Here is a 16,663-nt window from a genome sequence, read left to right as displayed (position 1 = left end):
CTACAACTTTGAACCATAGCACCATTTCCACTTTTCTGGTGGCTAATTGGAGATAAAAGCCTCAAGGCCTTGCCTGTCCCAGCTGGCTTTGAACTGTGATCCTCATATCCTCAGTCTCCTGAATAGCTAGGGGTTATAGGTGTGAGCCACAAGTGCTAGGCCCTATTTTACTTAAAGCACATATTTCATGAGATTGAGAATTGGATACAGAGCATTTTGAGGGAAATAGAATTTTGAATAGGATCTCAGTCCAAGATAAATCTGTTCCTTGGAGTTCAAATGTAAATTCCCATAAGACCAGACTTACTTTTTTTTTTTCTTTTTGGTCAGTCCTGGGGCTTGAACTCCAGGCCTGGGCACTGTCCCTGAGCTTTGTTTCCTCAAGGCTAGCACTCTACCAGATGAGCCACAAGGCCACTTCTGGCCCTTTCTGTTTTTGTGGTACTGAGGAATGGAACCCAAGGCTTTATGCATACTAGGCAAGCACTCCACCACAGTCTACCACTAAGTCACATTCCCAGCCCAGCAGACTTGCTTTTCAAATGCATCTTTTCAAATCTAAGGTAGTTACTATTTAATCTATTGCTGGTTTGGATGAAAGTATCTTCAAGCAGTACCTCTAAGTCTAGCAGCTATGAAAGTCTTAGAAAGGACAAATGTATCTTCAGTCTTAGCACCTGAGGTGTGGTTCAATCCCCAGTGTAAAACAAAAGGAAAGAAGCCAGGCATAGTGACTGTAATCCCATCTACTCCAGAGGCTGAGATCTGAGGATCACAGTCCAAAGCTAGTCTGGGCACTAAAGTCCTTGAGACACTTATCTCCAATTAACTAGCAGGGGGAAAACAAAAAACAAAAACCAGAAGTGGTACTGTGGCTCAAGGAGTAGGGCAGTAGCCTTGAGCTGAAATGCTCAGGGACAGTGCCCAGGCCCAAAGTTCAAGCCCCAGGATTCCCCCCCACCCCGACACACACACACACACACACACACACACACACACACAAGGAAATATTCAAGTTCATGGGCCCTACTCTGTCTCCTGTTTCTGCTGAAGCTCAGAAAACTTACATCTCCCTTCTCTCCTTTTGAGACAAGTTAATATCTGAATTGATGCAAGCCAAAATTTGAAAAGTTCTGACCAAACGTTTTAAATTTACTGGAATGGTTGAGTCCCTGCCTCCCCCAAACTCTTAATTCTGGTGCAAACATGCCTTAGTTATAGTTACTTTATCTGCCTTAGACCATAGGTAGAGTTAGTTCTTTTAATGTTTCTTTCAGACTATTCTAGTTAACCTCTAGCAATTAACTTTGTAGCTATGTTTTAACAGACAGGGTTCAGGGTTCTCAGGCAATTAAGGGACGATATAGCCTTTTGAAAGTATTTCCTGAATGGCTCCCTTCCTTATTTTTATGGACTCACACATAAAGTTCAATGTTCAGTTTCAAAACAGACTTAAAGCAATTAATAGAATATGCTCAGAGTTCTCAAGTCTAATCTAGCTATTTCTTATCAGTATAACCTCATACAAGCTGTTCAGCCTTTCTGGACTTCAGTTTACTCCTCCATAAAATAGTATCAAGTACATGGGAGGAAAGAGTGAGATAACCTGTTCAAATGTTTTGTGCAGTATCTGGCACACTGACTATCACTAATTTTTCATTTGCCTTTACATACTTCCTATTAGTGTCTCCCTCTTAATGTTGCTTGTCTTCCTTCCATTTCCTTTTTTACATGAGTAGGAAAATAGAAGTCAGTTTTGGTGTGGTACAACTCTAATCCCCTTATTTGTGAAGTAGGAGGATCATGAATTGGAGTGGGGGGGGCAATTGTGGCTCATGCACACCCTGTTAACCACTCAAAAGCCGAAAATGTCGCTGTGACATTGCGGCTCCAGGAGTAGAGCCTTGCACACAAAGAGGCTGGGGGACAGTCCTCACCTAGGCCCTGGGTTCAAGCCCTACACTGACAAAAAAAAAGGAGTCAAAGTGTACCTCGAACTCAATTCTCCTATGTCTAGCATCTGCCTCCACCCCTATAAATGTGGGGATCCCAACTGTGTATCCGTAATCCATTTTTTTACTTTAAAGAAAATTGACGGTAACTTTTTCTTTCTTTCTTTTTTTCATTTTGCCTTGCCAGTCCTGGGAACCCAGGGCCTGGGCACTATCCTTGAGCGTCTTTTGCTCAAGGCTGGTGCTCTACCACCTGAGCCACAGCGCCATTTCTGGCTTTTTTTCTGAGTTTCAGACTTCCTTGCATGGGCTGTCTTCGGACCTCGTACCCTCAGATCTCGGCCTCTTTAGTAGCTAGGATGCAGGCAGGAGCCACTGGTGCCCCGTGTGACAGTAACTTTCAAAGAATAAAACAGGGAAAGTGGTTGGACATATGGAAGAGTATGAAAGGAAGAGGAGATTGAGAGTAACAAGAATACCTGTGGTAGGGAATAGTAAATAGTACCTGATGAGATGACAAGCTAGACTGGCAGGACAGAAGCTGTAAATGAAAACATAGGAATGGCCGGTCTGGAAGCCGGAATGGACTCGAATCAGCGGTGCAGAGAAAGAGGAATGTACCCATAAAGGAACTAGGCCTGAAATAGGGATGTGGTGGTGGCTACAAGAGGAGGGGGGGTGGAGGAGAGAGAGAGGAAAGAGAAAGGGGGGAGGAGAGAGGAAGAAAGGGGAGAAGCGGGGGAAGGAGAGACGGGAAGGGAGGGGAGGGGGGGAGAAAGAGAGAGAGAGAGAGGGAGGGAGGAAGGGAGGGAGGGAGGGAGAGAGAGAGAGAGAGAGAGGGCTTAGTCCGGACTTGTAGCAAAAAAGGGCGGGGCCAGAGTTAAAGGAGATTGTGGGTGGGGGTCCGGCTGTGGGAGGGAGGCGAGGCGGCGGCGGCGGCGGGAGGGTTTGGCCAAGACCTTAGGGTGGCCTTGACAGAAGGGGCGTGGTCGTGCCTTGAGGGGGCCGGGGGTGTGGCCTGGGTGGGGGCGTGGCCATGGCTTGAGGGCCGGGCGGAGGGGCGCGGAGGCAAGATGGGCGGTGAAGGGGCCGGCCCTGTGGAGAAGGCGGGCTGGGCGGTGCGGGAGAGTAGAAGGGGCCGGAAGGAGGTGGCTGCGGGTCCGGCTCCGCCCCGGGGCTACCTCCCAGCGGTTCCGTTGGCCGTGGCGGCCGCCGAAGCTATGGCAGCGGTGGCCGCGAGGCGGGCGTAAGATGGCTACAGCCGTGGTGGGATCCCTGGGCCTGCTATGGGGCTGGCTGTGGAGCGAGCGCTTCTGGCTGCCTCAGAACGTGAGCTGGGCGGACCTGGAAGGCCAGGGCGACGACTACCCGCGCGCTCGGCACCTCCTGTCGGTGTACCCGCTGGCGGCGGGCATCTTCTCCGTGAGACTGCTCTTCGAACGGTGAGAGCCGGCGGAGCCGGAGCGGAGGGCCGGGGGCGGCCGGGGAGGGCGGGGGGCCCGGGCGCTGCACGGGACCGGAGGTCGAGGGCCGGAAGCAGAGCTGAGGGCAAAGCCCGGAAGCTGGGTCTGGGGGAGCCCGCGCCGCGGCGGGGATGCTCGGCGAGCGGCGGAGGTGGACTCCTAGTGCGGAACCGGAGTTTGAGAAGAGTGCGGCTCGAGCGCAGCGCCGGACCCCTCGAGTTCAACTCCTGGAGTTTCCTGGGAGCCCCAGGGGCCGCCGCCCAATTGTGGAGAAACCTACAGAGGTGGAAACAGGTTGAGAGTGAGCTCGGGCAGAGGAACGGCAAGGCGCCAGGCTAGCCTGAGCTCGGGGTTCTGGGAGCTGCAGGGGTCAGTGCGGACACTACACCCTTCAAGCGAAGGGGGCATAGCTTAGTGAGAATCCTGAGATTTCTGAGAGTTGAAGAGTAGTTTGAGCTCAAACCCTGATTTGTCGGTTCCTGGACAATTATCGGTGAGACCAGAGAAGGGTTGTGGGGCCAGGGCGTGGTGGAGCCTGAGGCTTCCAAAGTTAGGGTAAGTGTCTGATTAGCAGCTGGGAGGGCCTAAAAGTTTGGTGGTGATTGCTATAGTCCATGGAAAAGATTGAAATCTCAGGGTTTACTTAGAGGATTACTTTGTGTAGCCAGCTTCCAAGTGAGATTAGAAGAATGGCAACATACTTCGTCCCACCATGTGCTCTGGTTAATAGAATGGCAACATACTTCGATGCACCATGTGCTCTGGTTAAAAAGTGATTTCACCATTCTTTGAGTGGCAGATCATAAGGGAGATTTGGGAAAGTGGAGCTGTGGCTCTAGTAGTAGAGCGCTAACCTTAAGCAAAAAATGCTTAGGGGGTGGGAGTTTGGCCTAGTAGTAGAGTGCTTGCCTAGCATGCACGAAGACCTGGGTTCGATTCCTCGGTACCACATGCATAGAAAAAAGCTGGAAGTGGTGCTGAGGCTCAAGTGGTAGAGCTCTAGCCTTGAGAAAGTCCAAGGACAGTGCTCAGGCCCTGAGCTCAAGCCCAGGACTGGCAAAAAACAAAGCAAAACAAAACAAAAAAACGCTTAGGAACAGAGCCCAAGCCTTGACTTCAAGCAGCAGGATCTGTACCAAAAAAAAAAAGAAGGATTTTATAATGTGGGTTTATAGATACTGAGTGATTTTGATCGACTTTACTCAAACTTCAGGAAAAGAGATTAATTTTTGCACTTCAACTTTAGTCCATTTCACTTTTTATTTTGTTGATCACTCATGGGCCTTGAGCTCTGGGGCCTGGGCGTTGTCCCTGAGTTCTTCAGCTCAAGGCTACTGTCCTACCCCCTGAGCCACAGCGCCACTTCCGTTTTCTAGTGATTAATTGGAGATAAGATTCTCATGACTTTAGTGCCCTAGTACCTGTGTTGGCTTTGAACCATGATCCTCAGATCTTAGCCTACTGAGTAGCTAGGATTACAGGTGTGAGCCACTGCGCCCGGCTTAAAACTGCATTTTTTAGATGACTGGGAGGGGATGGAGAGAGGAAAATGGGGACAAAAACATGAGAAGGAGTATCAACGTGTGAGAAGTAATGCACCTACTACCTGACGAATGTAACTGCCACTTGAGCCACAGCACCACTGGCCTTTCTATGTGTGTGGTACTGAGGAATCAAACCCAAGTCTTCAGGCAAGCACTCTACCACTAGGCCAAACTCCCTGCCCCACACTGCATTTTTAACTGAAGTAAATGAAGCCCAAAGATTTAAATATCTTTTCTGGGCCCTTTAGAAACTTAGCATTGCAATTTTTAAAAAGTATTTTCCTTGTCTCTCTTAGGAGTAAACTAGATCAGATATTCTTTTCCTTTGTATGTGTATGTTAGAGCTGGAAAGAGAAAGGAAATAAAACTGTAAAGGTATACCCACAATTCACGTAGGGGAGGAAGCAAATTGTCATAGGGAAAGATTCTCTTTAATATAGATATATACCAATTTTTGTAATTTCCACCATGTTAGTGGTCAGAATACTTGTTACTTATTTATATACACTCATATATAAATTTATGTATCTCTTCAGATTCCAAAGAGTTCCCCCAGATGAAGACATTCTCTGGCAGAGATACTTTACCTGTGGGAATTCTATCTGAGTGTTTCTATGGTGCTCCAGTGTCAGGGGAATTGGTGTGGATGGGAACGTTGAGCTGAAAGCATTCTAGTATGATATTTCTTAGCTAGTAAGTACAGGCACTTTGTTTCATGTTTGCTCTTAGGAAAGCTTAGCGCTGCAAAGTCTTGCTGTTTTGTTCTGCCTTTAGATGTACTATTTTAGTAAATAATTTGAACTGACTGCTAAATTGCCAATTCTTCATTAGTATGCTAGTCTTCCATAAAGGAAACAAAGCCACTCTTTGAAGCACTACATGAGACCCCACCTGTAACTCAGTCCTGTGGAGGCTGAGGAAGGAGGGCCTTGAGTTTGAGGCCAGCCTAGGCTAGGTGGTAAGACTGTCTCAAACAGAAGAGGAAAGAAAGAAAATATCCACTCCCAGACTGGGAATGTGGCTTAATGGTAAAGTGTTTGCCTAACATGCATGAAGCCCTGGATTCAATTCCACAATACCACATAAGCAAAATAAACCAGAGGTTGTGCTATGGCTCAACTGGTAGAGTCTTGGCCTTGAGTGTCAGGAACAGTGCCCAGGACCCAAGTTCAAGCCCCCAAATGAAAAAATAAACTTTGAAAAAATTAGAAAATCAGTACTTTTCTTATTTTATCAATTACTAGCTATTATCAAATCCTAGCTATTTAGTTTCTAGAGGTAATTTAAATAGTATTGATAGAATGCTAAGAGGTAGAACTCTGACTTTCCTTTTAGAGACAATGAGTCTTAAAAATAACCTTATAGCTGGCCGGGAGTTTGGCCTAGTGGCTAAAGTGCTTGCCTAGCATGCATGAAGTCCCGGGTTCGATTCCTCCGTACCACATACATAGAAAAAAAAAAAGCCGGAAGTGGTGCTGAGGCTCAAGTGGTAGAGCTCTAGCCTTGAGAAAGTCCAAGGACAGTGCTCAGGCCCTGAGCTCAAGCCCAGGACTGGCAAAAATAAATAAATAAATAAATAACCTTATAGCTATAGAGCTGAGCGTGTAGCTTAGTCATACAGTGCTTGCATTTTCAGGCCCTTACTCTGCTACTCATTCACTCATCCTATAAACCCTCAGCCTAATTTTAATTATGTTCTAAAATCTAAGTGCCAGTGATTGTATATAGAGATTCCTTTCTTGAATACTTGTTTGTTAAATATGTCATTTGAAATATGATGTAAAAATCAATGTTAATAAATTCTTTAATAAAAATAAATATGTACATTTTTTAAAAAAAAAGAAAGAAAGAACCAATGAACAAAAGTTAATCAAGACCTGGTCTCAGACCTAAAAAAAAAAAAAAGGAAAAGAAAGAAAGTACTTGCAGTGATCTAAGGGTTGTGTTTACTATCTCTATCTCCCCCCACCCCCATATGTGGCTTGAACTCAGACATGAGCTACCAGTGCCTTGCTGAATGTTCACTTTTTAAAGGAGCTAGAACCAAGATTTAGGTAATTTTCTCTAGCTCAGTGTTCCTTCCATTGTATCATATAGCTACTTTTTCTATTCCTTAACTTCTTTCAGATGTTCATAGCATTTAAAGATTGGGAAAAAAATCCATGATTATGTTATTCTTGATTGCATTTGTTTGAGTGGTGTCTCGGTTTGTTACTATATTTAATGAGTGTTATCTATCTCCCTTGATAAATGGTATGTGTTCATACTGTTTTAGGAGTCTTCCAATTCTTTCCCTTACTGCTCATAAACTACCCTGATCTTTTTTTTTTTTTTTTTTTGCTGTCATAGTCCCTAGAGAACTGCAGTTTCATCTAATAGAGGTGACTTGGGAGATCATCTCACCAAAAATAATGTTTGTATCTAAGTAACTATTTATTCTGCTAAAGAACCCTAGAATGGACTTAGGGTTGTAACTCAGTACCTGCCTAACATGCAGTGAGGCTATGGGTTCAATTCCCAGCAAAAACAAAAAACAGAAAAAAACCTATATAGAGACAGTTATTACCTATCAAAGAATTGAGACTTTTCTTTGTGGCCTCTGTTGCCAATTATATTGTGGTGATTGTATGCCATGTACTGAGTCTTAGGTATAGCATGTCATAAGTAAATAACAAGTGATTGAAGCCCCACACCTGTAATCACTAATCACTGGTACTCTGGAGGCTGAGATCTCAGGATCACAGTTCAAAAACTAGTTTGCGCAGGAAAGTTCATGGGACTAACAAGAGTCTCCAGGTAACCAAGAAACCAAAAGTGCTGTGGCTCAAGTGGTAGGGCACTACTAGCAATGAGAAATCTCAAGGATGATGCCCAGGCCCTGAGTCCAACAACCGCCAGGACTGGCAAAAAAAAAAAAGGCTATTTATGAGTAATCATTTTTTATGGATATATCTTGATCAATATCATTACTTTCAACATTCTATCCCATCCCTCCCATGCCCATCCCTTCCCTGAGATTTTTATATTCTTATCTTTAATTGGTTAATTCAAAACAAAAACTGGAAGTAAAGCTGTGGCTCAAGTGTGAGAGTTATAATAGCCCTGAACACAACAGCTCAGGGACATCATCCAGGCCATTCAGGCCCAGTTCGTCCCCAGATTCACCACACACACACAAAAAGCCACATGTGGAGCTGTAGTTTAAGAAGTAGAGTGCCAGCTTTGAACAAAAAAGCTTAGGGACCACACCCAAGCCCTGATTTCAAGTCCCAGTATACTAGCATGCACATACATGCAATATATATTTATACATTATGTATAAATGAAGTAGGCACTTTTATTCTGCATAGTCATTATTCTTGTTCTCTCATCACTTAAATACCTCATAGGAGTGTTTAAAGCCCCTCCTCTCTCTCTTTTACCAGTTCTGGGCTTGAACTCAGGGCCTAGGCACTGTGCCTGAACTTCTTTTGCTCAAGGTTAGCACTCTACCAAGTGAGCCAGATATCAATTTCTGGCTTTTTCTATTTATGTGATACTGTGTAAGCACTCTACCACTTAGCCACATTCCCAGCACTAAAGTCCTGTCAATACTTTATTTATTTATTTATTTTTTTTGGCCAGTCCTAGGGCTTGAATTCAGGGCCTGAGCACTGCCCTTGGACACTTTTTGCTCAAGGCTAGCACTCTGCCACTTGAGCCACAGCGCCACTTCTGGCTTTTTCTGTGTATGTGGTTCCAGGGAATAGAGCCCAGGGCTTCCTTCATGTTAGGTGAGCACACTATCATTAAGCCATGCTCCCGGCCTCCTAGGGCCTGCTGTCCCTGATAGCCTTTTGCTCAAGGCTAATACTCTACCACTTGAGCCATGGTGCCACTGCCAGCTTTTTTCCTGAGTAGCTGGGATTACAGGTGTGAGATGCCAGTACCCACCCTCAATATTATCTTCAGTTACCTGGACTAAACAGTGTTTTCTAGTCTGTCATATAACTGATAATAAGAGCAGTAACTCCTGCACATATTTTTTATTTTTTTTTTTTATTTTCGTGGGTCATAGGTCTTAGACTCAGCCTGGGCGCTGTCCCTGAGCTCTTCAGCTCAAGGCTACCGCCCTACCCCTGGGCCTAGGCAGTGTCCCTGAATTCTGCTCAAGGCTACCACCCTACCCTTGAGCCAAGCCTCACTTCTCATTTTCTTGGGGTTATTTGGAGATAAGAGTCTCAGGTCCTTTTGTGTCTGGGCTGACTTTTAACCTGGATCTTCAGATCTCAGCCTCTTGGGAGCTAGGATTACAGGGTGAGCCACCCTGCTGTCTTCCTGCACATATTTTTATTGTTTTATATTGATGGTGCTGAGTTTGCTCTCAGAGCCTTTCTCTATTACTTTGAGCCTCACTGTCCTTGTGTACATTACTTAATCACTAATTTCTTTTTTTTTTTTGGTCAGTTGTAGGACTTGATCTATAGGCATAGGCGCTGTCCCTGAGCTGTTTAGCTCAAGGCTACTGCCCTACCCCTTGAGCCATAGTGCCACTTCCCTAACTACTAATTTCTTCTTAATCTCTTGTAAGCCTTGCCACTTCTACTGCATACTGCCTGTGTACCCCTATTCCCTCCACTTCTGCTAAGTAAAGAAAGAGCTTTTTTCCTGCGGACATACCTACATTCATCCTCTCAAATCTGTGCTGGCTGTCACAGCAGTGTGGCTCGCCAGACAGATAAAGACCTTGGAAAACATTGTCATTGCTGTAGCAATTATGAGGGATGTAATCTATTCCACTGTGTCCTTAAAGGTATTCTGCTGAGTGACATTGAACTGTAAATCAGAGTTCAATGAAGTTTGCAGATCCAGCAGAGTAAGATTGGAAAAATGGCCATATAACCCTGCTCTTATCTAAAAGCTTAGCTCTTAATAAGTTCCAGATGGTCAGAAGCCTTTGTAGTCTATCGTCTCTCTGGGAAAACTTTTCTCCCACTCTTTCTGCACAGTGGGTGTTGGATGTTCTGCAGATAATTCAGTACTGTCATGTCTGAGTTTAGGTTCCAGACTTACCCCTGGAGACACAGTATATTTGTCACTGAAAAAGAAATATGTCTGATATTTTTGTTGAAGTCACTTTCTGATTTAATAAAGAGGAGATTAATGAAGGAGAGAAGTGAGATCTGTACCTTCCATATAGAATAGGAAAGGAAAGGTATAACTCTTTTGATTTCACCAGTGATAGAGGAAAGCCCAAGGACAGTGCTCAGGCTCTCAGTTCAAGTCCCAGGACTGGCAAAAACAAACAACAAAAACAATATAAGCAGCAATGGCGCACACTTATAATCCTAGCTATTCAGTAGGCTGAGATCTGAGGATCATAGTTCAAAGCCAACCCTGAGACTTATCTCCAGTTAATCACCAAAAAACCAGAAGTGGTGAGGAAGTCTTTAACACTCTAATCTTCAATTAACTGCTCAAAAATTGCAAGTAGCCTTATGGTTCATAAAGGTAGAGCATTAGCCTTGAGTGCAAACACTTAGTGATAGCACCAAGGCCCTGAGTTCAAGCCCCAGGAACCACAACGATAAATGAATGAGTGAATAAATAAATAAATAAATAAATACAGTGTAATAAGTATAGACAAAGTATGAAGAAAGCAGGGTCTGGGAGGATAGCCTAGTGGTAGAGTGCTTGCCTAGCATGCCCTAAGCCCTGGAATGGATTCCTAGGTACTACATACACAGAAAATCAGACTTGGTGCTGTGGGTCAAGTGGCAGAGTGCTGGCCTTGAAAATGCTCAAGGACAATGCCAGGCCCTGAGTTGAAGCCACAGGACTAGGGGTAAAAAGAAAAAAGTATGAAGAAAGTAATTTTTTGTTTTTGTAAGTGTGGTGTCTCACTGACATTTGGTCAGTTGTAGGGCTTTTACTCTGGGCCTGGGTGTTGTTCCTGCACTCTTCAGCTCAAGGCTAGGGCTCTACCACTTGAGCCACAGCACCAGTTTTGGTTTTCTGAGCCACCAGCACTAGGCCTACAATTATTTCTTGGTCTCTGAAGGATGGTAAAAGTTCTTGGCCTGTGAACCCACCACATGAAGAGCCAAGATCAATGCCTCCATATAACAATACCTCACTGTGTTACTTGCCATGTTACACCAGTTAAGAAACTTGATCTAGGCTTTCAAATTTGAGTGCATACTTCATAATGATTGGTAGCAACATGGACACTGCCCCATTTGGTCAGTGTTTTCTGTACCATCTCTCCCCCATGTCTATTTCTTAACTTATTTACACATTACTGTGTGCCAGTAGTGGTGGCAACATTACCATCTGCCCCACTTGTAATCAGTCCCCTCATGTTTAAGGGTGCCAGTGGAAATAGGGAGTAAGTTCTGATTTCAAATCTTACTTTTTCATTAATGGCAATTCATTAAATGTATGACTAAATCTGTTTTTGTTGTCGTGGAAGTTTTTTTTGTTTGTTTGTTTTTTGCCAGTCCCGGGGCTTGAACTCAGGGCCTGAGGTCTGTCCTAGGGCTTTCTCAAAGCTAGAGCTCTGCCACTTGAGCTACAGCACCATTTCCAGCCTTTTCTATGTATGTGGTACCAAGGAATCGAACCTGGACCTCCATGCATGCTAGGTAAGCACTCTACCACTAGGCTAAACTCCCGACCCCTTTGTTGTTATTGTTGGTTTGTCTGTTGTAGAACTTGAACTCTATGCCCGGGCATTGTCTCTGAGCTCTTCAGTTCAAGGTTACCTACGCTACCTCTGGAGCCACAGTGCCACTTCCTGTTTTCTGGTGGTTAATTGGAGATAGGAATCTCACAGACTTTGGTGCCCGTGGTGGCTCTGACCTGTCATTTTCAGATCTCACCTCTGGAGTAGCTAGGATTATATGTGTGAGCCACCCCACCTGGCTGTGTATTTTTTTTTGCCAGTCCTGGGTCTTGAACTCAAGGCCTTGCCACTGGCTTTGGGCTTTCTCAAGGCTTGAGCTTTACCACTTGAGCCATAGCACCTCTTCTGGCTTTTTCTATGTATATGGTACTGAGAAATCGAACCTGGGTCTTTATGCATGCTAGGCAAGCACTCTACCACTAGGCCAAACTTTCGCCCCCAAAGCCCAATGGACTTTTACCTCCAATTATCCAGATAACCAGAAGTGGTCCTGTGGCTCAAGGAGTAGGGTGGTAGCCTTGAGCTAAAGAGCTCAGGCACAACGCCCAAGCCCAGAGTTCCAGCACCAGGACAGACAAAAACAAACAAACAAACAAAAAGTTTATTATCTGTATATATGAGGAGTTGAAAAGTAAATTGAAGGTTAAAATGATTGGTTCAGAAAATAAATATTATTGGTACATCAGATAATAGCCCAGAGAGTGAAAACTATGTAGAACCATTCGCCTTTTTTGTTCTCTTTTACTGGTCTTAGGGCTTGAACTCAGAGCCTGGGTGTTGTCCCTGAGCCACTTACTCTACAACTTTTCGCCATAGTACTAATTCTGACTTTTTCTGAGAGTATAGTAGAGTTAAGAGTCTTACTAGTCCTACCTGAGCTGGCTTTGAACCTTGATCCTCAGATCTTAGTTTTCAGAATAGCTAGGATTACAGGCAATGTCACCATATTTAGTAGCATTAGCCTTTGAATGTAAAGGTTTTTTGTTTTGTTTTGTTTTGTTTTCTTGCCAGTCTTCGTACATGCTAAGCAAGCACTCTACCACTAGGCCAAACTCCTGGCCCAGTTTTTGTCATTTTTGAAAATGGAATCAGTTATAGATATTGCCAATTTTGTGATTTGTTTGTCTCAACCTCAGGAACTTCTCTGATAAGAACAAAAGGAGCATTCTTAGAGAAAGATAATTAACAAAGGCTTATTATCTCCCTTAGAAATAATATATTTTTTATTCAAGTGCATACCAAGAAAAATAGGTCAAGTCATTCTATCTTAACACTTCCCAGTTGTATTTTCATCATGGAACTGTCTAGAATCCTAAGAAGGTTAAAAGTAAATTTTAGTTTTAGCCTTACATTCATAATTTTCCACTTATTCAGTTATTAAGACTGCCAGCTTTTCTGCTTTTATAGTCTAAGTGTAAAATTGGTTTTTACATATATTAAAAGTTACGATATAAAGGTTTCCTAAAGCTGATTCACAGAAGTGTTTGGTTGTATATGAGCATCTCACAGTAAAACCTCTTTGTACAACTTATTATTTTTTTGTCAGGCCTGGGCTTCATGCATGCAAGGCAAGCACTCTACCACTAAGCTACGTTCCCAGCCCTGTACAAGTAATTTTTTTAAAAAGTAAAAAATAAATCAGGTGCCTGAGGCTCACACCTGTAATCCTAGCTACTCAGCAGGTTGAGATCTGAAGATTGTAGTTCAAAGCCAGCCCAAGGGTCCAGAAGTTTGGCCTGGTAATAGAGTGCTTACCTAGCATGCACAAAGACCTGGGTTCAATTTCTCGGTACCACATACATAGCAAAGCCAAAAGTGGTGCTGTGGCTCAAGTGGTAGAGCATTAGCCTTGAGGAAAAAGCCCAAGGGCAGTGCCTGAGCCCTGAGTTCAAGCCCCAGAACTGGCACAAAAAAAGAAAATTCAGGGCTGGAAGTTTGGCCTAGTGGTAGAGTGCTTGCCTAGCATGCACAAAGACCTGGGTTGGATTCCTCAGTACCACATCCATAGAAAAAAGCCAGAAGTGGTGCTGAGGCTCAAGTGGTAGAGCTCTAGCCTTGAGAAAGTCCAAGGACAGTGCTCAGGCCCTGAGCTCAAGCCCAGGAATGGCCAAAAAAAAAAAAAGCCAGCCCAGACATGAAAGTCTGTGAGACTTGTCTCCATTTAACCACCAGAAAACCAGAAGTGGCGCTCTGGCTCTATGTGGTAGAGCAGTAGGTAACCTTGAGCTGAAACGCTCAGGGACAACACACAGGCCCAGAGTTCAAGCCCCATGACTGACCCAAAAAAAAAAAAAAAAGAAAGAAAGAAAAAATAAAGAAAATAAAATTAAAAACATGGAGCCAGGTACCATTGGCTATAATAGAAGTGAAAAATAGGATTGTGGTGGTCCAGGCTTTTTACCAGGAAGGAAATGAGTCCCTGTCTCCAACCAGTCCTGGCGAGGCATTGGTGACTCATGCCTGTAATCATAGCTACTCACGAGCTAAGATCTAAGGATCAAGGTTCATAGCCAGCCAGGGTAGAAAAGCTTGTGATATTCCTATCTCCAGTTAACAACCAAAGAGCCAAAAGTGGAGTTGTGGCTCAAGTAAGTGAAAGAGTTTAGGGACTGGGTGCCAGTGGCTCATGCATGTAATCTCAGGAGCCTGAGATCTGAGATCAGAGTTTGAAGCCAGCCTGGGCAGGAAAGACCATAAGACTCATCTCCAACTCAGAAAAATCTGGATATAGGGGCCAGGAGTTTGGCCTTGTGGTAGAGTGCTTGCCTAGCATGCAGGAAGACCTAGGTTGGATTCCTCAGTACTACATACATAGAAAAAGCTGGAAGTGGTGCTCAATTGCTAGAGCAATAGCCTTGAGTTGAAGAGCTTAGGGACAGTGTCCAGCCCCCCCCCCCCCCCCGGCCGAAAAAAAAAAGTTATAGAAAAGCCAGCCTGGATTAGGAAGTATGAAAGATTCTCGTCTCCAATTAATCATAGAAGTGGGGCTGTGACTCAAGCCTTGAGAAAAAGGGGTTTCTGGACAGCACCCAGGTCTAGAGTTCTAGTCCCAGGACTTGCCCCCAAACTCAAGAGTACTGGCCAGAATCAAGATCCCATATAGCAAAAACAATCCTTAACAAAAAGAACAGTGCTAGAATAATATCAGTACCAAACTTCAGACTCTTATAGAGATATAGTAATCAAAACCGCTTGATACTGCACTAGAACAGGCCTGAGGACCAAAGGAATAGAACTGAAGACCCAGAAATCAACCCACAGACCTCTGACCACCTAATCTTTGATAAGGAAGCCAAAAAAATAGGATGGAAGAAAGACAGCCTCTTCAACAAATGGTACTGGCAGAATTGGTTAAGCACCCATAGAAAACTAAAGTAGGATCCTAATATTTCACCCTGCACCAGAATTAATTTCAAATAGATCAAAGACCTTGGTAAAAGCAAATACCCTGAAAACTTTACAAGAAGGAATAGGAGACACACTAGGGCTTAATATCTTAATAAAGACTCTGAAACACAACAAATTAAAGAAAGTTTGGACAAATGGGTCTGCATTAAACTGCAGAGCTTCTGTATGGCAAAGGACATAACTAGCAAGATAAATAGAAAGTCCACAGAATGGGAGCAGATCCTCACTAGCCATGCAACAGACAGGGGCCTCATATCTAAAATACACCCACAGCTCAAAAAATTGAATCTCTCAAAAAGAAATCCTCAAAGAAACAACTATCCCATTAAAAAGTAGGCTAAAGACTTAAGGAGAGACTTCTTTGAAGAGGAAATAAGAATGGCCTATAGACACATGAAGAAATGTGCGACATCTCTGGCTATAAAAGAAATGCAAATCAAAACAACTTTGAGATTCCACCTCACTCCAGTTAGAATGGCCATGATCAAGAAATCTAATAACAACAGATACAACAGATGGTGGTGGGGATGGAGCCAGAGGGGAAAGCTACCACAGTTTGTGGGACTGTAAACCTGTTCAACCTCTCTAGAAAGCAGTATGGGGGTTCCTCAAATGACTAAACATAGAGCTCCTCCATGACCCAGCAATCCCACTCCTTGGCATTTACCCAAATATCCAGAAACAAAGGCATACTAAGCTTACTAGCACAATGACTTTCATTGCAGTATTATTTACCATAACTAAGTTATGGAACCAACCCCTCAGTACATGAAGGGATCAAGAAGATATGGTACTTATGCACAATGGAATTCTATGCTGCCATCAGAAAGAATGACATCCTCCCATTCATAAGGAAATGGAAAGACTTGGAAAAAAATCATACTAAGTGAAGTAAGCCAGACCCAAGGAAACGTGGGCTCCATGGTTCCCCTAATTTGTAATAATCAGTACACATCTAGGACCCTCCTAGCAGAGGATCATAATAGCTCAAAAGCTATGAACATATGGTTAAACAAAATGAACTCTAGGATATGGAAACAAGAGGTTTATCTTTCTTATTGATGTTCTTAATGTACTATGTTATTTCTTTTCTCTTTTTTTCCCCTTATGGTTAATCTCATGTGGTTACTGCATCTGACTTTGTTACCTTGTAAATTGTATATACATTTATTTATTTGAAATAGGGAAGGGAAGGGGAAAAAACAAGATGATTGGGAGGGAGTAGGGAGTGGGAATGAAACATGAGAAAGGGGTATCAGTGTCTGAGAAGTAATGACCCATTACCTGATGAATGTAACTGTAACCCCTCTATACATTACCCTAACAAATCAATTTTTTTAAAAAAGAGTACTAGCCAAGGGGCTGGAAATGTGGCTTAGTGGTAGAGTGCTTGCCTTGCATGCATGGAACCCTGGTTTCAGTTCCTCAGTACCACATAAACAGAAAAGGCCAGAAGTGGTGCTGTGGTTCAAGTAGTAGAGTGATAGCCTCGACCAAAAGAAGCTCAGGGACAGAATCCAGGTCCTTAATTCAAGCCCCAAGACTGTACCAAAAAAAAGTATTAGCCTATACATAGGTTCAACCTATGTATAATCTCACCTACTTAGGAGGCTGAGATCTGAGGATCAGGGT

General features: G+C 43.8%; 1 protein-coding gene across 2 annotated transcripts in view; it reads left to right on the top strand.

Annotated features, from left to right (window-relative positions):
• The first annotated feature begins 3,051 nt into the window (after positions 1-3,051).
• Cers5 (ceramide synthase 5) overlaps positions 3,052-16,663 on the top strand; it is a 30,578-nt gene continuing 16,966 nt past the window's right edge. The window contains exon 1 of one of the 2 annotated variants that reach the window (XM_090325605.1): positions 3,052-3,394. In XM_090325605.1, the coding sequence (XP_090181731.1) occupies positions 3,204-3,394 (191 nt within the window). In that variant the 5' untranslated portion in view covers positions 3,052-3,203. The remainder of the gene's footprint in view (positions 3,395-16,663) is intronic. The other variant, XM_090325597.1, reaches the window with a different exon arrangement.

This window comes from Megascapheus bottae, chromosome 2 (genome assembly GCF_031878675.1).
Source record: "Megascapheus bottae isolate mThoBot1 chromosome 2, mThoBot2.hap1, whole genome shotgun sequence".
NCBI lineage: Eukaryota > Metazoa > Chordata > Mammalia > Rodentia > Geomyidae > Megascapheus > Megascapheus bottae.
Note: the sequence above shows the minus strand (reverse complement) of the source record. Positions and strands in the feature narration are given on the sequence as shown.